This window comes from Pristiophorus japonicus, unplaced genomic scaffold, assembly GCF_044704955.1.
Source record: "Pristiophorus japonicus isolate sPriJap1 unplaced genomic scaffold, sPriJap1.hap1 HAP1_SCAFFOLD_943, whole genome shotgun sequence".
NCBI classification, from domain to species: Eukaryota; Metazoa; Chordata; class Chondrichthyes; family Pristiophoridae; genus Pristiophorus; species Pristiophorus japonicus.
In genome coordinates, this window is record NW_027254872.1 from 28217 (window position 1) to 49824 (window position 21608).

Genomic DNA, 21608 nt, shown 5'->3' on the forward strand with positions numbered 1-21608 from the left:
CCTCCCCCCCATCAATTGCCCCTAGGGCTGGTGCTACCTGCAGGTCTCTCTTAAGACGGACAAATGCTGCCTCACAGCCCTTGTCCCATTCCCACTCGACCCCCTTATGTAGGAGTCTGAGCAGAGGGGCAGCAGTGGCTGCATAGTCCTCGATGAAGTCCCTACAGTAGCCAGTGATTCCCAGGAAAGACCTTACCCCCGACACATCCCTAGGGACAGGGAGTTCCTGCACTGCCTTTCTTCTAGCCTCATCAATGGCCCTTTCTCCTGCCCTTATCGTCAGGCCCAGGAATTTTACCTCTCCTAGACCTATCTGGGCTTTCTTGGGGTTAACTTTAAAACCTCCTTCCTTCAGTAAGACCAGCAGTTCGGCCAGCAGTGGACCATGTTCCTCACTGCTGTCTGTGAACAACAACAGGTCGTCCACATACTGGACCAGCTGGTGTGGCTGGCTGAAGCCTTTTAAGCAGTTCGCCATGCATTGGTGAAAGATGCTGGGACTATTATGAAAGCCCTGTGGGAGGCAGCTCCATGTATACTGCTGTTCCCGGAAGGTGAAGGCAAACTTGTACTGGTCTTCCCTCCGTACAGGGATAGACCAGAACCCGTTGGATATGTCCAACACTGTGAACGTGGTTGCGGATGCAGGGATTTCCCCGATCAGATCCGCAACCGCCGCTACTGTGGGGGCATAAGCTGGGATGTTTTTATTGAGCACCCTATAATCCACCGTAGCCCTCCAAGAATTGTCCGGTTTCCTAACCGGCCAAAGCGGGGAGTTGACATGGGTGGCTATGGGTCTCAAAACACCCTGCTCGACAAGCGAGCTTAAAGCTGTCTCCAAGTCTGCTTCTGCCTCTCGGGGAAAGCCATACTGCTTTTGCGGGCGCGACATGGGATCCCCATCTATTCGAACCTCCACTCCTGTGACTCTCCCACAGTCGTGTTTATGGGTGGCAAATGCTGCAAGATTTGCTTGCACATAGGCCCGGTACTCGGCCGGGGTGTTACAGACCAGAACCTCCAGGTCGTAACCCCCTTTTGGCTTCATTGTACACAGAGTCCCTTTTCCCTGTTTCTTATCAATAACCATGACTTCTCCCTCTGCTCCCGTGCCCACTGTGCCCCATAGACAGTGATTCCTCAAGTCTACTAGGATCTGGCGAGCGATGATAAAATCAGCCCCCAAAATCCCTTTTCCCACCTGCTCCCAGTTCATCAGGACGCACTTCCATTGTGTTTGGAGTGCTCCTAAACGAACTGCAAGCGGGACTGAGAAAAACCCAGCCTTCTCATTACCTGTGAACCCAACTAGTTGATACGGCACCCCATTTGATAGAGGTGAGGTTGCGGGGTCCTCCGAATGGACTATCGTGCTGGAAGCACCAGTGTCCAAAAGGTAGGTACCCAATACACCCTCAACCTCCATCTTGACCCAGGGTCGTCCCCAGGGGTCATATTCTAGTGGGCACAGGTATGCAGGCTGGGTCTGGGCTAGTCACGGCCTCTGTACTGGCAGGGTTGCTGGTGCTTCCCTGCCTGTTGCCGTGGCTACCTTCCCAGTCCCCTCCAGCGCTGTCCTCACTGCAGCTACTATCTGGTCAAGGGATAGTGAGGAGCTCACTCCACTTCCCCCACTCTGGGCGGCTCCTGAAGGACTTCTCCCCCCATATCTCTTTACTGGGCTCCTGCAATCCCTTTTAAAATGCCCAGCTTTCCCGCACCCGTAGCACACTCCCTCCTTATCAATCGAGCGGCCACCCTCCTGGTGCCATTCCCTTTTGGGAATCGAGTTGGGTTTTACTTAATTTACCCGACCTTTGGAGGTTTTCTCCTCCTCCCCTCCTCCATTCCGTTGGACCAGTGCCAGTTGCCTGACCACTGCTTCCTCGGTGAGGTTGGGGTCCCGGGAATCGAACCACAGTTCTGCCCTGGCCTTGAGCCGGGGCAAGCAGTTTGCCACCAGCATCCTCAGCCAGCGGCCAGTCTGTACCGCGGAAAGATTCGCCCGGTCGAGGAGCTCCCCACAGGCTGCATGGTATACCACCCACAGCCTGTCCGCAAATGCCTGCGGGGTTTCCCCTGCGAGCTGCCTTGTCCTTTCGACCCGTTCGAAAGGACTGCCGTCATCGAAGCCCATAGCCTCAAGGACGGCCCTCTGGACCTCAGTAAATGTACGCTGTCCCCTCCGGCATTCTGCCGGTAGGGCCTGGTACAATTTGCTGTCCAGAGAGAAGAGCAGCAGCTTGGCTGTCTCTTCCTCGTCGCACCCATTAATATCCCCTGCCTGCATCACCTCCATGAAGTGGATAGATGGGTCCCCACTGCGAGTGAGTTTGGCCAAATGGGCCACCATGGCCCTGAGTGATTGAATTCCATGGGGAATAATAAAGTCGCTTTCCAGCGCTCCCCGACCTTGGCCACCTCCCTGTGGAGGACCGTACTTGCGCTGCCTGACCGGGCACATCCGCCCTGGTTCAGGATCTTTCTGCGCTGGTCCCTCTACCTCCAGCTATCCCATCATACCCGGTGCAGCAGACAGTGCCTGGTCGCCTGATCCAGCCTTTAACTGACCCTCGGCTGGAGCCTCACATCCCTGCTGCCGAGCGGGACACATTGGTCCTGCCCCCAGCCCTGGGAATGCTACTACCTGCATGCCCCGCCCCTCCTGGTACCCCACCAGACAAACCACCGGTGCCTCAGGAGGTGGTCGGGCGTCTCTTGCCTTTGGATTCTCCTCTACCCCCCAATACTCTCCTTTGTCCCCTGTGGACCCTCCAGGTCCTATCAGGGCGACCATCCCCTTTGCCTGGGATAGAGCGTGGGTGAGAGTTTTAATCCTCTCCTGGCAGGGACCGTGATCTGCGAACTCACTGCTACTGGCCACTTTATAGGCTGCCTGTACGTCTTTTAATTTATTCTCCAGTTCCCAAATTTTCTGGGTGTGCCGAGAATTCTGTTCCCGGAGGGACCCCTCACTACCCTTGGCCTCAGTGACCTGACACTGAAGATAGTCCCGGCTATTTCGGAAGGTCTCCTCCAACTGCCGGTTCCTTTGCTGCTCCCCAGCTAATTCGGCCAGCAGGTTGTCCCCAACCGCAGCCCGGATAGCAGAGAGCTCCTCTGATTTCTGAAGACTCTGTTCCAAGTCCTTCACCCGCTGGTCGAGCTTTCGGACTTGGCGGGTGAGGCAGATAAGCCAGATGGCCTTTTCCACCTTGTGGTTGTGGTCCTTCCCTGCTGTCCACTGGGCAGCAGCATCCACTGGGCGCTCTGCCCGAGTGAGGGCTTGCACCCAAGGTTTGGTGAGGTTCACCTTGCCAAAAATGTATGAGGAAATTCTCTCCTCCATTTTAGTTTCCTCTCTTATCACCTCATCTGTTATATTAACATCTCCTGTTTGCTTATGTCCCATCTGGGTCGCCATGTTCTGTAAGGGATTTTCACAGGGTTGTTGTTGTGCCTTGGGTGTCTCTCTCTGGGCTTCTGCCCTCACAGCTTATGCCTGGCCTGTGAGGTACCCTGAGTGCTGCAAGAGCACCCCTGGAGAGACTGTGTCCACAGCTTATGAAGGGGGTTTTTGAGACTCGTGCGTCCCCACAGCTTATGCCTAGCCTGTGAGGCACCTGTGAGTGTCAAACACTCCTAACCCCTTCTTCCCTAGCCTGTGACACACAGTTGAGCGTTTTCGAGGCGCTCCTAGCTTCCCTTACACGGTTCTGACATAAGACTCACGATCAGGAGATGTAATACAATAGAACTGAGACAAGGTGATTCCAAGAGGAACTTTAGGCTTCCAATTTATTTGGCAAGGTGTAACTCAACAAACAGCAATACACCAACAAAACAATCCCCCTAAACGGACACAACGAAAATCTTTACACCAGTTTAGCAGTACAATGCCCAACCTCCCACCTTTCCTGGCCTAACTGAGTTGGGAGTTCTGGGGACCAGAGGTTATACTCACTACTGTGCCTTCTGCAGTCTGGTGGTTTGTTTCTTCTATCTTCGGTGTCTTCGGACACTGGTTTTCCTTCCGTGTCGAGAGGCCTGTGGTTGTGGTTGTTGAATCACCAGGGCAGGGAAAATCATCACTCCTCTATTCCACTACGTCAGAAACCCTTTTTTATAGCCAGATTATCCAGTCCGCCTCTCCTGCTGAAGTCGATTCTTCTCATTGGTGGACTTTTGATTTTGAAAAATGCAGCGGTTTGAGGTTTTTAGGTTTTTTTCCCACTGATCTTAACCTACTCAAGGTTTGAGTGGGTGTTGATTGCATTGGCCTCCTGTAGCCATTGTGCTAGTCTGGCCTGAGCCAGATATTTCTATGCCTGATGAAAAAGGTGTTGGAATATGTATGTGGCATTGTTTAAATGCTAATGTTTTCAAGGGGCAAGTTTCGAGGGTATACAGTTCCCAGACAATTTGATTAGTTCCAATGTCCAAACTGGCCCTTTTGATATTGACTCCACCCCTTTTCTTGCAGACCTTTAAAAAAATCCCAAATTCGATTAAAGTTCGTAGTTTCTTCCATGTGCACTTTAGGATTTAAAACTTTCTGGTAGATAGTTCCAAATTAAATTCCCTTTCCTATGAGTCCAAACACTGAGGGGGGGGAGGGTCTCCATTTGTGTCCCAAAGTTTTCCTTCCATCGGTTTCAATTCACAGCACAGACTGATCCCACAGCCCTTTTCCTTCTGGGTAAAATGAGGGGGTTTTCGTCCTCCCCTACACCTGTCCAGTCCCGTCATAATTTTATATGTTTCTATGAGATCCCCCTCATTCTTCTCAATTCCAATAAGCCAAGTCGATCCAGTCTTTCTTCATATGTCAGTCCTGCCATCCCAGGAATCAGTCTGGTGAACCTTCGCTGCACTCCCTCAATAGCAAGAATGTCCTTCCTCAGATTAAGAGACCAAAACTGAACACAATATTCAAGGTGAGGTCTCACCAAGGCCCTGTACAACTGCAGTAAGACCTCCCGACTCCTCCTGAGATCGATAGATTTTTGGATATTAAAGGAATCGAGGGATATGGGAAACGGGCGGGAAAGTGGAGTTGAGGTCAAAGATCAGCCGTGATCTCATTGAATGGCGGAGCAGGCTTGAGGGGCCGAATGGCCGACTCCTGCTCCTAATTCTTATGTTCTCTTATGTTTTGGGAGTTAATATTCAGTCCCGTATCTGTGCCTGTCCCATTACAGATACACTCCCAAGGGCCGGTATTTCCATCGATCCGGAATCTGGTGTGGTGGGCCGAGGGAAGCCCTTTCACATTACCTGCACAAGCCCCGTGCTCCTCCGCTCGGGGGGCCGGTTTGTCTTATACCGAGACGGTGCGGAGAATCCCACAGAGGCTCAGGATGTGTCCGGATCTGACCGCTCGGCCTCATTCCCCCTCACGGGCACCAACCAGACCCAGAACTACACCTGTGCCTACGGAAGGATGGTCAAAGAGAGAGTGTATCTCTCGCCCCGCAGTGACACGCTGCAGGTAAAGGTGACAGGTGAGACCCACTTCATGCATTGATGGGAAAGGGCCTGCATTTCTATAGCGCCTTTCAACACCTCGGGACTGGAGTTGGAGGGGCAGTACTGAGGGAGCACCGCACTGTCGGAGGGGCAGTACTGAGGGAGCACCGCACTGTCGGAGGGGTAGTACTGAGGGAGCACCGCACTGTCGGAGGGGTAGTACTGAGGGAGCACCGCACTGTCGGAGGGGCAGTACTGAGGGAGCACCGCACTGTCGGAGGGGCAGTACTGAGGGAGCACCGCACTGTCGGAGGGGTAGTACTGAGGGAGCACCGCACTGTCGGAGGGGTAGTACTGAGGGAGCACCGCACTGTCGGAGGGGCAGTACTGAGGGAGCACCGCACTGTCGGAGGGGCAGTACTGAGGGAGCACCGCACTGTCGGAGGGGCAGTACTGAGGGAGTGCCGCACTGTCGGAGGGGCAGTACTGAGGGAGCACCGCACTGTCGGAGGGGTAGTACTGAGGGAGCACCTCACTGTCGGAGGGGTAGTACTGAGGGAGCACCTCACTGTCGGAGGGGTAGTACTGGGGGAGCACCGCACTGTGGCAGTACTGAGGGAACGCCGCACTGAGGGAGCGCCGCACTATCAGAGGGGTAGTACTGAGGGAATGCTGCACTGTGGGAGGGGTAGTACTGAGGGAACGCCGCACTGTGGGAGGGGCAGTGCTCCCTCAGTACTGCACTGGGAGTGTCAGCCTAGATTTATGTGCTCAAGTCTCTGGAGTGGGACTTGAACCCACAACCTTCTGACTCAGAGGTGAGTGTGTTACCCACTGAGCCACGGCTGACACCATATTCTGAAGATTTTCGAACCGATGTTTAACTGTATATCTGGGGCTTGCTAGCATATCCAACACAAGAATGATAATGTGCTGCCTGTAAAGATTGCGGAAAGTGTTAAATGTTGGTGTTGGGAGAGATTGACGTGTCTTCGTACAGGAAACACAGGGAGTTAGTGGCAGGAACAGCCAGCAATTAGGGAGGCAAATAGCATGTTGGCCTTTATTGTAAGTGGGATGAAGTCGAAGAGTAAAGGGGGCCAAAATTCAGCCTCCCGAAAAGGCCCCTTACCGGGGGAGTGGAGCAGCCACCGATTTGCAGCCGATTGGCAGCCGGCAGCCAAATTCACCGCGGGGGGATTCTCCGGCGGTCCCCACTTCTGCCGACCGTCCTAAATGTGTCATCAATGGGCGCACCGCCGATCTCCGTATCTCCGGCCGAATTCACCTGTGACAATCTCCGTTCGGCCGTGCGGTGCCTCCAACAGTTTTGTGAGGAAGAATATACCTGCCTTGGAGGTGGTGCAACGGAGGTTCACCAGACTGATTCCTGGGATGAGAGGGTTGTCTTATGAGGAGTGATTGAGCAGAATGGGCCCATACTCTCCGGAGTTTAGAAGAATGAAACAGAGAAAATAGGTGCAGGAGCAGGCCATTCGGCCCTTCGAGCCTGCACCGCCATTCAATATGATCATGACTTCAGTACCCAACTCCTGCTTTCTCTCCATACCCCCTGATCCCTTTAGCCATAAGGGACACATCTAACTCACTTTTGAATATGTCCAACGAACTGGACGCAACAACTTGCTGTGGTAGAGAATACCACAGGTTCACAATTCTCGAGGTGAAAAAGTTTCTCCTCATCTCGGCCCTAAATGGCTTACCCCTTATCCTTAGACTGTGACCCCTGGTTCTGGACTTTCCCCAACATCGGGAACATTCTTCCTGCATCTAACCTGTCCAGGCCCGTCATAATTTTATATGTTTCTATGAGATCCCCTCTCATCCTTCTAAACTCCACTGAATATAAGCCTAGTCGATCCAGTCTCTCCTCATATGTCAGTCCTGCCATCCCTGGAATCAGTCTGGTGAACCTTCGCTGCACTCCCTCAATAGCAAGAATGTCCTTCCTCAGATTAGGAGACCGAAACTGAATACACTATTCAAGGTGAGGCCTCACCAAGGCCCTGTACAACTGCAGTAAGACCTCCCTGCTCCTAAACTCAAATCCTCTCGCTATGAAGGCCAGAATGCCATTTGCTTTCTTTACTGCCTGTTGTACCTGCATGCCTACCTTCAGTGACTGATGTACCATGACATCCAGGTCTCGTTGCACCTCCCCTTTTACTAATCTGTCACCGTTCAGATAATAATCTGCCTTCCTGTTTTTGCCTCCAAAGTGGATAACCTCACATTTATCCACATTATACTGCATCTGCCATGCATTTGCCCACTCACCTAACCTGTCCAATTCAACCTGCAGCCTCCAAGCATCCTCCTCACAGCTCACACTGCCACCCATTTGCAAACTTGGAGATATTACATTCAATTCCTTCGTCCAAATCATTAATGTATATTGTAAATAGCTTGGGTCCCAGCACTGAACCTTGCGGCACCCCACTAGTCACTGGCTGCCATTCTGAAAAGGACCCGTTTATTCCCACTGTTTGCTTCCTGTCTGCCAACCAGTTCTCTACCAACGTCAGTACATTACCACCAAACCATGTGCCTTAATTTTGCACACTAATCTCTTGTGTGGGACCTTATCAATAGCCTTTTGAAAGTCCAAATATACCACATCCACTGGTTTTCCCTTGTCCACTCTCCTCGTTACATCCTCATAAAACTATAGAAGATTTGTCAAGCATGATTTCTCTTTCATAAATCCATGCTCACTTGGACCGATCCTGTCACTGCTTTCCAAATGCGCTGCTATTACATCTTTAATCATTGATTCCAACATTTTCCCCACCACCAATGTCAGGCTAACCGGTCTATCATTCTCTGTTTTCTCTCTCCCTCCTTTTTTAAAAAGTGGGGTTATATTAGCTACCCTCCAATCCATAGGTACTGATCCAGAGTCCATGGAATTTTGGAAAATGACCACCAATGCATCTACTATTTCTAGGGCCACTTCCTTAAGTACTCTGGGATGCAGACTGTCAGGCCCTGGGGATTTATCAGCCTTCAGGCCCATCAGTTTCCCTAACACCATTTCCTGACTAATAAGGATTTCCCTCAGTTCCTCCTTCTCGCTAGACCCTCGGTCCCCTCGTATTTTCGAGAGGTTATTCGTGTCGTCCTTTGGGAAGACAGAACCAAAGTATTTGTTCAATTGTCTGCCATTTCCTTGTTCCCCATTATGAATTCACCTGATTCTGACTGCAAGGGACCTACATTCGTCTTCACTAATCTTTTTCTCTTCATATATCTATAGAAATTTTTGCAGTCAGTTTTTATGTTCCCTGCAAGCTTACTCTCATAATCTATTTCCCCCCTCCTAAACCCTTAGTCCTCCTCTGCTGAATTTTAAATTTCTCCCAGTCCTTAGGTTTGCTGCTTTTTCTGGCCAATTTATATGCCTCTTCCTTGGATTTAACACTATCCCTAATTTCCCTTGTTAGCCACAGTTGAGCCACCTTTCCTGTTTTATTTTTATGCCAGACAGGGATGTACAATAGTTGTAGTTCATCCATGTGATCTTTAAATGAGAAGAGATCTGATTGAAACATACAAGATTCTGAGGGGGATTGACAGGGTAGATGCTGAGAGGATGTTTCCCGGAGCTGGAGAGTCTAGAACCAGGGGACACAGTCTCAGGATAAGGGGTCGGCCATTTAGGACTGAGATGAGGAGAATTTTCTTCACTCAGAGGGTGGTGAATCTTTGGAATTCTCTGCCCCAGAGGGCTGTGGAGGCTCAGGACTGAGATCGATAGATTTTTGGATATTAAAGGAATCGAGGGATATGGGAAACGGGCGGGAAAGTGGAGTTGAGGTCGAAGATCAGCCGTGATCTCATTGAATGGCAGAGCAGGCTTGAGGGGCCGAATGGCCGACTCCTGCTCCTAATTCTTATGTTCTCTTTTGTTTTGGGAGTTAATATTCAGTCCCGTGTCTGTGCCTGTCCCATTACAGATACACCCCCACGGGCTGGTATTTCCATCGATCCAGAATCTGGTGTGTTGGGCCGAGGGAAGCCCTTTCACATTACCTGCACAAGCCCCGTGCTCCTCCGCTCGGGGGGCCGGTTTGTCTTATACCGAGACGGTGCGGAGAATCCCACAGAGGCTCAGGATGTGTCCGGATCTGACCGCTCGGCCTCATTCCCCCTCACGGGCACCAACCAGACCTGGAACTACACCTGTGCCTCCGGAAGGACGGTCAAAGAGAGAGTGTATCTCTCGCCCTGCAGTGACACGCTGCAGGTAACAATATATCTGTTTTGTGACAAGGATCTTTGTCGTTTCAGGTACGTCCACGGAAAACGCTCTGAGTCGGAAACAAGGTACAAAGCAAACTACACATTGTCTCCATAATCCCGCTCTCTTAGAACGTGGCAGGTGGTCGGGGTGAACGTCAGAGAGAGATCTCTGCCTCAGCAAGTCACAGGAACAGGAGGCCCATTCAGCCCCTCGAGCCTGTTACACAGGAACAGGAGGCCCATTCAGCCCCTCAAGCCTGTTTCACAGGAACAGGAGGCCCATTCAGCCCCTCGAGCCTGTTACACAGGAACAGGAGGAGGCCCATTCAGCCCCTCGAGCCTGTTACACAGGAACAGGAGGAGGCTCATTCAGCCCCTCGAGCCAGTTACACAGGGACAGGAGGCCCATTCAGCCCCTCGAGCCTGTTACACAGGAACAGGAGGCCCATTCAGCCCCTCGAGCCTGTTACACAGGAACAGGAGGAGGCTCATTCAGCCCCTCGAGCCAGTTACACAGGGACAGGAGGCCCATTCAGCCCCTCGAGCCTGTTACACAGGAACAGGAGGCCCATTCAGCCTTTCGAGCCTGTTACACAGGAACAGGAGGCCCATTCAGCCCCTCGAGCCTGTTACACAGGAACAGGAGGCCCATTCAGCCCCTCGTCCATGTTAGACAGGAACAGGAGGAGGCCAATTCAGCCCCTCGAGCCTGTTACATGGGAACAGGAGGCCCATTCAGCCCCTCGTCCATGTTAGACAGGAACAGGAGGAGGCCCATTCAGCCCCTCGAGCCTGTTACACAGGAACAGGAGGCCCATTCAGCCCCTCGAGCCTGTTACATGGGAACAGGAGGCCCATTCAGCCCCTCGTCCATGTTAGACAGGAACAGGAGGAGGCCCATTCAGCCCCTCGAGCCTGTTACACAGGAACAGAAGGAGGCCCAGTCAGCCCCTCGAGCCTGTTACACAGGAACAGGAGGAGGCCCATTCAGCCCCTCGAGCCTGTTACACAGGAACAGGAGGAGGCCCGTTCAGCCCCTCGAGCCTGTTACACAGGAACAGGAGGAGGCCCATTCAGCCCTTCGAGCCTGTTACACAGGAACAGGAGGAGGCCCATTCAGCCCCTCGAGCCTGTTACACAGGAACAGGAGGAGGCCCATTCAGCCCTTCGAGCCTGCTACATTAGACCCCACTTGGGGCACTGTGCACAGTTCTGGACACCATATAACTTGGTTAGACCACACTTGGAGCACAGTGTACAGTTCTGGTCTCCATATTATAAAAAGGATATAGAGGCACTGGAGAGGGTGCAGAGAAGATTTACAAGGATGACACACAAAAATACCTATCCAGAAAGGATGAACAGGCTGGGTCTCTTTTCTCTTGAAAAAGGAAGGCTGAGGGGTGACCTAATAGAGGTTTTTAGAATCATGAAAAGTTTTGATAGAGTAGAAACAGAGAGAATGTTTCCACTTGTGGGGAAGAGCATAACTAGAGGCCATCAATAATCAGATAGTCACCAAGAAACCCAATGAGGAATTCAGAAGAAATTATTTACCCAGAGAGTGGTGAGAATGTGGAACTTGCTCCCACAGGGAGTGGTTGAGGCGAATAGTATCAATGCATTTAAGAAAAGAAAGATTTAACTTACATAGCGCCTTTCACGACCACCGGACATCTCAAAGCGCCTTACAACCAATGAAATACTTTTCGAGTGTAGTCACTGTTGTAATGTGGCAAACACGGCAGCCAATTTGTGCACAGCAAGCTCCCACAAACAGCAATGTGAAAATGACCAGACAATCTGTTTGTATCATGTTGAGTGAAGGATAAATATTGGCCCCAGGACACCGGGGATAATTCCCCAGATTTTCTTCAACATAGTGCCATGGGATCTTTTACATCCACCTGAGAGGGCAGATGGGGCCTCGGTTTAACACCTCATCCGAAAGACGGCACCTCTGACAGTGCAGCACTCCCTCAGTACTGCCCCTCCCAACAGTGCAGCACTCCCTCAGTACTGCCCCTCCCAACAGTGCAGCACTCCCTCAGTACTGCCCCTCCCAACAGTGCAGCACTCCCTCAGTACTGCCCCTCCGACACTGCAGCACTCCCTCAGTACTGCCCCTCCGACACTGCAGCACTCCCTCAGTACTGCCCCTCCGACACTGCAGCACTCCCTCAGTACTGCTCCTCCGACAGTGCAGCACTCCCTCAGTACTGCCCCTCCGACAGTGCAGCACTCCCTCAGTACTGACCCTCCGACAGTGCAGCACTCCCTCAGTACCGCCCGCCGACAGTGCAGCACTCCCTCAGTACTGCCCCTCCGACAGTGCAGCACTCCCTCAGCACTGCCCCCCGACAGTGCAGCACTCCCTCAGCGCTGCCCCTCCAATAGTGCGGCACTCCCTCAGTACTGCTCCTCCGACAGTGCAGCACTCCCTCAGCACTGCCCCTCCGACAGTGCGGCACTCCTTCAGTACTGCCCCTCCGACAGTGCGGCGCTCCCTCAGTACTGCCCCTCCGATAGTGCAGCACTCCCTCAGTACCGCCCCCCGACAGTGCAGCACTCCCTCAGTACTGCCCCTCTGACAGTGCATCGCTCCCTCAGTACTGCCCCTCCGATAGTGTGGCACTCTCTCAGTACTGCCCCTCCGATAGTGTGGCACTCTCTCAGTACTGCCCCTCCGACAGTGCGGCGCTCCCTCAGTACTGCCCCTCCGATAGTGTGGCACTCTCTCAGCACTGCCCCTCCGACAGTGCACTCCCTCAGCACTGCCCCTCCGACAGTGCACTCTCTCAGTACTGCCCCTCCGACAGTGCAGCACTCCCTCAGCACTGCCCCTCCGATAGTGTGGCACTCTCTCAGCACTGCCCCTCCGACAGTGCACTCCCTCAGCACTGCCCCTCCGACAGTGCACTCCCTCAGCACTGCACTGGAGGATCAGCCTAGATTTAGTTGCTCAGGTTCCTGGAGTGGGATTTGAACCCACAACCTCTGACCCAGGGGCCAGTACTGAGAGTGCAACCCACTGAGCCACTAGCTGAGGGGAGCCTCGACAAGTTTATGAGGGAGAAGGGAATAGAGGGTTACGCTGATAGATTTAGATGAGGAAAGACGGGAGAAGGCTCGAGTGGAGTATAAACGCCGGCATGGACTGGTTGGGCCGAATGGTTTGTTTCTGTACCTTATATCCTGTGTAATCCCACGTGTAGAAGCTCTCTATTTTGCGAGGTATTATTTATTCTTGTTCAATACTCTGACAGTGTGGCTGAGCGCTGGGTGTGTGGTGGCGATATTAGTCTTTCTGCTCCTGGGCCTCGCCTGTTTCATCTTCTATAAGAAACGTAAGTAACACTTTACATCTCGCTGGTGATCCAATAATGCAAAGAGCGATTGTTCCCTCAGCAATTACTGTGGGCACATCCTCCCAACACACTTTAACCTCTCCACCCTCCGTAGCTTAGGAGATTTCACAAGTCGTATCAGCACGCTCAGGGTATAGGATTTATCAGCATTCCCGCCTCTGAGTCAGAAGGTCGTGGGTTCGAGTCTCCACTCCAGAGACTCGAGCCTCATAATCCAGACCCACACTCCCCGGGGCCAGTACTGAGGGAGCAACGCACTGTCGGGGGTAGATGTATATACTCTAGGTCTCAAGCCCCATAATCCCACACTCCCCGGGGCCAGTACTGAGGGAGCAACGCACTGTCAGGGGTCGATGTATATACTCCAGGTCTCGAGCCCCATAATCCCACACTCCCCGGGATCAGTACTGAGGGAACACTGCACTGTCGTGGGTAGATGTATATACTCCAGGTCTCGAGCCCCATAATCCCACACTCCCCGGGTCAGTACTGAGGGAGCACCCCACTGTCGGGGGTAGATGTATATACTCCAGGTCTCGAGCCCCATAATCCCACACTTCCCAGGGCCAGTACTGAGGTAACGCCGCACTGTCGGGGGTCGATGTATATACTCTAGGTCTCGAGCCCCATAATCCCACACTTCCCAGGGCCAGTACTGAGGTAACGCCGCACTGTCGGGGGTCGATGTATATACTCTAGGTCTCGAGCCCCATAATCTCACATTCCCCGGGGCCAGGACTGAGGGAACGCTGCGTTTATCTACTCTGTCCAGCTTCTCCAGTCTATCCACGTAACTGAATTCCCTCATCCCTGGAACCATTGTTGTAAATCTCCTCTGCACCCTCTCTAAGGCCTTCACATCCTTCCTAAAGTGCGGTGCCCAGAATTGGACACAATACTCCAGTTGGGGCGTGTTGTGTATCTGTAAAGCATACATTCCCATGTTCTGCCACCAAGGCGCTCATCCCCTGAAGTTCCAAGGGATCCCAGCATCCCTTGGGAGCACTGTATATAAGTCGGCCCCTAAGGCCTGTTCCTCACTCTGGAGTGTCTTATTAAAGACTGAGGTCACTGATACTTTAACCTCACTGTGTGCAGCCTCATCTGTGTTAGGAACACAATAACTGGCGACGAGAATACGAATCCAACGCAAAGATGCAACAAACAGTGGGCATCCTGGAGAAGTTCTCGGAGGGTGAGGACTGGAAAGCCTATGTCGAACGGCTAGACCAGTACTTTGTAGCCAATGAGCTGGACGGAGAAGGAAGCGCTGCAAAAAGGAGAGTGGTCCTCCACACGGTCTGCGGGGTTACTGACCGACAGGCTCATGAAGAATCTTCTGGCTCCGGTGAAACCCACAGATAAGTCGTATGAGGAGCTGTGTACACTGCTTCAGGAGCATCTTAACCCGAGGGAGAGCGTGCTGATGGCGAGGTATCGGTTCTACACGTGCCAGCGATCTGAAGGTCAGGAAGTGGCGAGCTACTTTGCCAAGCTAAGGCGACTTGCAGGACAATGTGAGTTTGATGGCTACCTGGAGCAAATGCTCAGATACTTTTTTTGTACTGAGCATTGGCCATGAGACCATCCTATGAAAACTTTTGATTGTAGAGACACCGGCCCTCAGTAAGGCCATTGCGATAGCACAGGCGTTTATGTCGACCAGTGATAACACCAAACAAATCTCTCAGCACACAAGTGCTAGCAATGTTCATAAATTAACTGGAACTGTGTTTGCGAGCAGGAATGTACAGGGCCGAACCCACGAGTCTGCAACTACCAGCAGGCCTCAGGTGACCCAGATGACTCAGAGTCCCCAACAAAGGATAAATGTAAGGCAATTCACACCTTGTTGGCGTTGTGGAGGCTCCCATTCAGCCTATTCATGCCGCTTCAAAGGGTATGTTTGCAAGAGCTGTGGAACAATGGGGCACCTCCAACGAGCTTGCAAACGAGCTGCAAGCTCTGCAAAACCTGCTAACCACCACGTGGCAGAGGAAGATCGGTCCATGGTGGATCAAAGCAACTTCGAGCCTCAGAGAGAGGAGGCAAATGCTGAAGTACACGGTGTGCACACATTTTCGACGAAATGTCCACCTATAATGCTGAACGTAAAATTGAATGGCTTACCCGTAGCCATGGAACTGGACACTGGCGCTAGCCAATCCATCATGAGTAAAAAGATGTTTGAGAGACTGTGGTGCAACAAGACCAGCCCTGAGCCCCATCCACACGAAACTGAGAACGTACACCAAAGAGCTTATCACTGTCCTGGGCAGCGCCATGGTCAAGGTCACCTACGAGGGCACGATGCACAAACTGCCACTCTGGATTGTCCCGGGCGATGGCCCCACACTGCTTGGAAGGAGCTGGCTGGGAAAAATCCGCTGGAACAGAGATGACATCCGAGCGCTACCACATGTCGATGAGGCCTCATGTACCCAGGTTCTTAACAAATTTCCTTCCCTTTTTGAGCCAAGCATTGGAAACTTTTCCGGGGCGAAGGTGCAGCTCCACTTGTTCCCAGAGGCACGACCCATTCACCACAAGGCGCGAGCGGGAGCTCACATGATGAGGGAGAGTGTGGAAATCAAGCTGGACAGGCTGCAATGCGAGGGCATCATCTCCCCAGTGGAATTCAGCGAGTGGGCCAACCCGATTGCTCCTGTACTCAAAAGTCATGACACGGTCAGAATTTGCGGCGATTCTAAAGTAACTATTAATCGTTTCTTGCTGCAGGACCAATAACCGCTACCTAAGGCAGATGACCTATTTGCGACGCTGGCAGGAGGCAAGACGTTCACCAAGTTCGTCCTGACTTCGGCCGACACGACGCAGGAGCTGGAGGAGTCTTCGAAGGGCCTCACCTGCATCAACACGCACAAGGGACTGTTCATCTACAACAGATGCCCGTTGGAATTCGGTCGGCTGCAGCGATCTTCCAGAGAAACATGGAGAGCCTACTCAAGTTGGTACCACACACGGTGGTCTTTCAGGACGACATATTGGTCACGGGTCGGGACACCGCCGAGCACCTACAAAACTTGGAGGAGGTCCTCCAGCGACTGGATCGCGTAGGGCTGCGGCTGAAGAGGTTGAAATGCGTCTTCATGGCAACAGAAGTGGAGTTTTTTGGGGGGAAAGATCGTGGTGGACGGCATTCGGGCCAACAGATGCCAAGACAGAGGCTATCAGGAACGTGCCCAGGCCACAGAACGTCATGGAGCTGCGGTCGTTCCTGGGACTCCTCAATTATTTTGGGAACTTCCTACCAGGGTTAAGCACCCTTTTAGAGCCACGACATGTGTTATTGTGCAAAGGTGAGAACTGGGTATGGGGGAAAAAAACAATTAATTGCTTTTGAGAAAGCCAGAAACATTTTATGCTCCAACAAGCTGCTTGTATTGTATAACCCGTGTAAAAGACGTGTGTTAGCATGTGACGCATCGTCGTACGGAGTCGGGTGTGTATTACAACAAGCTAACGTTGCGGGGAAGTTTCAACCTGTCGCCTATGCTTCCAGGAGCTTGTCGAAGGCCGAGAGGGCCTACAGCATGATTGAGAAAGAGGCATTCGCGTGTGTGTTCGGGGTAAAGAAAATGCATCAGTACCTGTTTGGCCTTAAATTTGAGCTAGAAACCGATCACAAGCCCCTCACATCCCTGTTCGCTGAAATCAAGGGGATAAATACTAATGCCTCAGCCCGCATACAAAGGTGGGCACTCGCGCTATCAGCGTACAACTATACCATCCGCCACAGGCCAGGCACCGAGAACTGTGCGGATGCTCTCAGTCGGCTACCATTGCCCACCACGGGGGTGAAAATGGCGCAGCCTGCAAACTTGTTGATGGTGGTGCAGCCCGCAGACTTGTTCATGGTCATGGAAGCGTTTGAAAATAATAAATCACCTGTCACGGCCCACCAGATTAGGACTTGGACCAGCCAAGTTCCTATGATGTCCCTAGTAAAAAAACTGTGCACTGCATGGGAGCTGGGCCAGCATCCCCGTTGAAATGCAAGAGCCAATCAATCCGTTCCAGCAGCGAAAGGACGAGCTGTCCATTCAGGCAGACTGCCTGTTGTGGGGTAACCGCGTAGTGCTACGTCTAATTCTGCCCTCCTGACCATCCCTGATTATAATCGCTCCACCATCGGTAGCCGTGCCTTCAGCTGCCTGGGCCCCAAGCTCTGGAACTCCCTCCCTAAACCTCGACACCTCTCTACCTCTCTTTCTTCCTTTAAGTCGCTCCTTAAAATCTATCTCTGACCCAGCTTTTGGTCACCTGCACTAATTTCTACTTATGCAGCTTGGTGTCAAATTATTTTAACTCGTAATACTCCTGTGAAGCACCTTGGGACGTTTCACTACGTTAAAGGCGCTATATAAATACAAGTTTTTGTTGCACTAAGAACATGAAAACACACAAGAACTTAAAGTTAAGTCTCGCCTGGATTAAACCTACTCTTTTTCTCCCCTTGCTAGATGCCGCGGTTTCTCGTACAGATCACACCGTGAGTATATGAGACAGACATTTGTTACATGGGAGTCTGTTGCTGGGGATTGATGTTCGAGCTGATTTTAGACCCTGTTAATTTAATCGTTTGTTCCAGCAGCAATTAGCCGTGTCTGCAGCTGCAAGAGCTTTAGCAGGAAACTGCGTCTGCTGACTCACTGTGTCAGCTGTTGCTCAGTGGAAAGCACCCTTGCCTCTGAGTCAGAAGGTTGTGGGTTCAGGTCTCACTCCAGGGACTTCAGCACATAAATCTGAGCTGACACTCCCAGTGCAGTGCTGAGGGAGCACCGCACTGTCGGAGGGGCAGTACTGAGGGAGCACCGCACTGTCGGAGGGGCAGTACTGAGGGAGCACCGCACTGTCGGAGGGGCAGTACTGAGGGAGCACCGCACTGTCGGAGGGGCAGTGCTGAGGGAGTGCCGCACTGTCAGAGGGGCAGTGCTGAGTGAGCGCCGCACTGTGGGAGGGGCAGTACTGAGGGAGTGTTGCACTGTCAGAGGGGAAGTACTGAGGGAGTGTTGCACTGTGCGAGGGGCAGTACTGAGGGAGTGCTGCACTGTGGGAGGGGGATTAATGAGGGAGTGTTGCACTGTCGGAGGGAGAGTACTGAGGGAGCGCTGCACTGTGGGAGGGGAAGTACTGAGGGAGTGTTGCACTGTGCGAGGGGCAGTACTGAGGGAGTGCTGCACTGTGGGAGGGGGATTAATGAGGGAGTGTTGCACTGTCGGAGGGAGAGTACTGAGGGAGCGCTGCACTGTGGGAGGGGAAGTACTGAGGGAGTGTTGCACTATCGGAGGGAGAGGACTGAGGGAGCGCTGCACTGTCGGAGGGGCAGTACTGAGGGAGTGTTGCACTGTCGGAGGGGCAGTACTGAGGGAGCGCTGCACTGTGGGAGGGGCAGTACTGAGGGAGTGTTGCACTGTCGGAGGGGCAGTACTGAGGGAGTGTTGCACTATCGGAGGGAGAGGACTGAGGGAGCGCTGCACTGTCGGAGGGGCAGTACTGAGGGAGTGTTGCACTGTCGGAGGGGCAGTACTGAGGGAGCGCTGCACTGTGGGAGGGGCAGTACTGAGGGAGTGTTGCACTGTCGGAGGGAGAGTACTGAGGGAGTGTTGCACTGTCGGAGGGAGAGTACTGAGGGAGCGCTGCACTGTCGGAGGGGCAGTACTGAGGGAGCGCTGCACTGTGGGAGGGGAAGTACTGAGGGAGTGTTGCACTGTGGGAGGGGCAGTACTGAGGGAGCGCTGCACTGTGGCAGGGGCAGTACTGAGGGAGTGTTGCACTGTCGGAGGGAGAGTACTGAGGGAGTGTTGCACTGTCGGAGGGAGAGTACTGAGGGAGCGCTGCACTGTCGGAGGGGCAGTACTGAGGGAGCGCTGCACTGTGGGAGGGGAACTACTGAGGGAGTGTTGCACTGTGGGAGGGGCAGTACTGAGGGAGCGCTGCACTGTGGGAGGGGAAGTACTGAGGGAGTGTTGCACTGTGGGAGGGGCAGTACTGAGGGAGCGCTGCACTGTCGGAGGGAGAGTACTGAGGGAGTGTTGCACTGTGGGAGGGGCAGTACTGAACGAGCGCTGAACTGTGGTAAGTGCCGTCTTTCAGATGAGACGTTAAACCGAGGCCCCGACCGCCCTCTCAGGTGGACATAAAAGATCCCAGGGGCACTTTTTCGAAGAAGAATCCTCCCCGGTCTCCTGGGCCCAATATTTATCCCTCAGTTAACATCACTAAAGACAGATTATCTGGTCATTATCATGTGGCTGCCTGTAGGATCTTGCTGTGCGCAAATTGGCTGCCGCGTTTCCCCATTACAACAGTGAGCGCACTTCAAAAAGTGCTTCATTGGCTGTGACGCGCTTTGAGACATCCGGTGCTGGTGAAAGGCGCTTTATAAATGCAAATCTTTCTCTGAGTGCGAGCATTTAGAAAGTTATTTATCAAGCTTCCCCTCTGGGGAGTAATTGGGTTAAAATCTCCAGTGCACGTCGGAAGTTCAGGTGGGAGAAGGAGTCAGGTTCAGGATGGAATTGGATAAATATTTGAAGGGGCAGAATTTGCGGGGCTGTGGGGATAGAGCGGGGGGAGGGGGGGGGGCGGGGGAGGGGGGAGTGATGGGATCGCTCTGTCAAAGAGCAGCCACAGGCTCGATGGGCCGATGGGTCTCCTCCTGTGCCGTGTGATTCAGCGACTTTGTCTCCTGCAGGACCCAGGTCCCGCGGAGCGCGAGGTGGTCTACGCCTGTCTGAGGGCTGACCCTCTCAGTCGGGGAGCGGTGGGAGCCAATCCCCAGGGTCCGTCGCGCCCAGCCCACCTGGACACCTGTGTGTACGCGGAGATGAGGGTGAGATAGGAGAGCAGAGATCCAGCGGAGGCGGAACGATCAGAACCCGAATCCCACCCAATGGGGAAAAGGACACAACGTTGCCCAGACGCTTCATCGACAACTACAGTCGCATTTGGAACCTGTTGACGCTGCAATGTATGCACCTGCGTGCGTGCTCACGGGTCTGTGGAGCCCCTCTTCCATTATATAAAGAGGTTGCTCCTCGATTTCTGGCTGCACTTCAGTCCCACGCTCCTGATCTTTGGGCACTCGGTGCGGAGGGGAGCGGGCAGGTTGGAAGGCCTCCTCGTGGGACTGCTCCTGGGCCTGGCCAAGGTGGCCATTAACCGGTCCAGGCAGCGGGCGGTCGAGGGGGTCGTTCAGCCCCACCTGCCTGCCTGCTTCTCTTCCGCGGTTACATCCGAGCCAGGGTGTCCCTGGAGATGGAGCACACGGTGTCCACTGATACGCTCGCGGCCTTCCACGAGAGGTGGGCGCCGGAGGGACTGGAGTGCATCATCACCCCCCGGCAACCAAATTTTAATTTGACCGGTTAAGGTTCCTTTAAAGTTTTATTGTTAATTTGTGGGTTCTGGTGTCCCTGTAATAAGTTGCACTCGGCTTTATCTGTTAATTAAAATAGTTGTAGAGTTGTTGCATTGTGAGTGGCTCAGCCAGTCATGTGATGTTCACACGACTCAATAAAACCCCAGCCAGTTGGGTCCAACTCATCCACGATGAGGTCTGCAGTTGTGAGCCCGGTGGATGAACTGGTAATGTGTTGTGTGATTGTTAAACCTTTGTTAATAAACCAACTAGTTCTTCATAGCAAATGTGTTGCTTAAAGAACCAATGAACAAACACATTACAGGCGCTATATCAATGGAAAATGACACCAATTACCATATTATTTTGCTGATGCGTTTCCCCTGTATTTAGCTTGTTGTCGTTGGTTTTTCTGTCTGCTGTACAATATTCTTATATTAAAACAAACTCCCCCACCAATATTTCCCTTCCATTGTACTTCATTGGCTGTAAAGCTTGTCGTGAAAGGCGCTATAGAAATGCTCGTCTTTGGGAAGAAATTATTATTGCAAGGGGGATGGAGTATAAAAGTACAACTGCACAGGGTATTGGTGAGGCCACATCTTGGAGTACTGCGTACAGTTTTGGTCTCTGTATTTAAGGAGGGATATACTTGTCTTGGAGGTGGTTCAGAGAAGGTTCACCAGGTTGATTCCTGAGATGAGGGGGTTGTCTTTTGAAGAAAGGTTGAGCAGGTTGGGGCTCTACTCATTGGGGTTTAGAAGAATGAGGTGAAACCCCCCCCCCCGGTGAAACGGCCAGACTCCCTGTACAATATCCCCCGTATATCTCCATCCATGTATAACTCCCCCCCCAGTGCCTGTGAAACTCTATTGTGCCCAGTGTGTGACTCACCTACCTGGGTGTGGGTCCAAAGCAACGTCCTCTTTAATTTGGTTCACTTCATGTCAAGACAAAGAGCTGGAACTCGATAATGTGCTCCCCCTCCCCCGCACCAAGCACAAAATGGCTCCCCTTCCCCACCGGTGGTGGCAGTGTTGTGCACGGATGAGCCAGAGGTGACCAGCGGGATTGACGACTGCACTCCCTCCGTGGATGGGATGTAGGTGATCCTGGCAGGA

General features: G+C 52.8%; 1 protein-coding gene across 5 annotated transcripts in view; it reads left to right on the plus strand.

Moving 5' to 3' along the window:
- The window catches only part of LOC139258360 (immunoglobulin superfamily member 1-like), a 36359-nt gene extending 15413 nt beyond the window's left edge, over positions 1 to 20946 (plus strand). The window contains exons 5-9 of one of the 5 annotated variants that reach the window (XM_070874726.1): positions 5205 to 5507; positions 9784 to 9819; positions 13002 to 13082; positions 17588 to 17616; positions 19822 to 20946. In XM_070874726.1, the coding sequence (XP_070730827.1) occupies positions 5205 to 5507; positions 9784 to 9819; positions 13002 to 13082; positions 17588 to 17616; positions 19822 to 19968 (596 nt within the window). In that variant the 3' untranslated portion in view covers positions 19969 to 20946. Of the gene's footprint in view, positions 1 to 5204; positions 5508 to 9449; positions 9740 to 9783; positions 9820 to 13001; positions 13083 to 17587; positions 17617 to 19821 lie in introns of those variants that run through there. The other 4 variants (XM_070874727.1, XM_070874729.1, XM_070874725.1 and 1 more) reach the window with 4 other exon arrangements.
- The last annotated feature ends 662 nt before the right edge of the window (positions 20947 to 21608 follow it).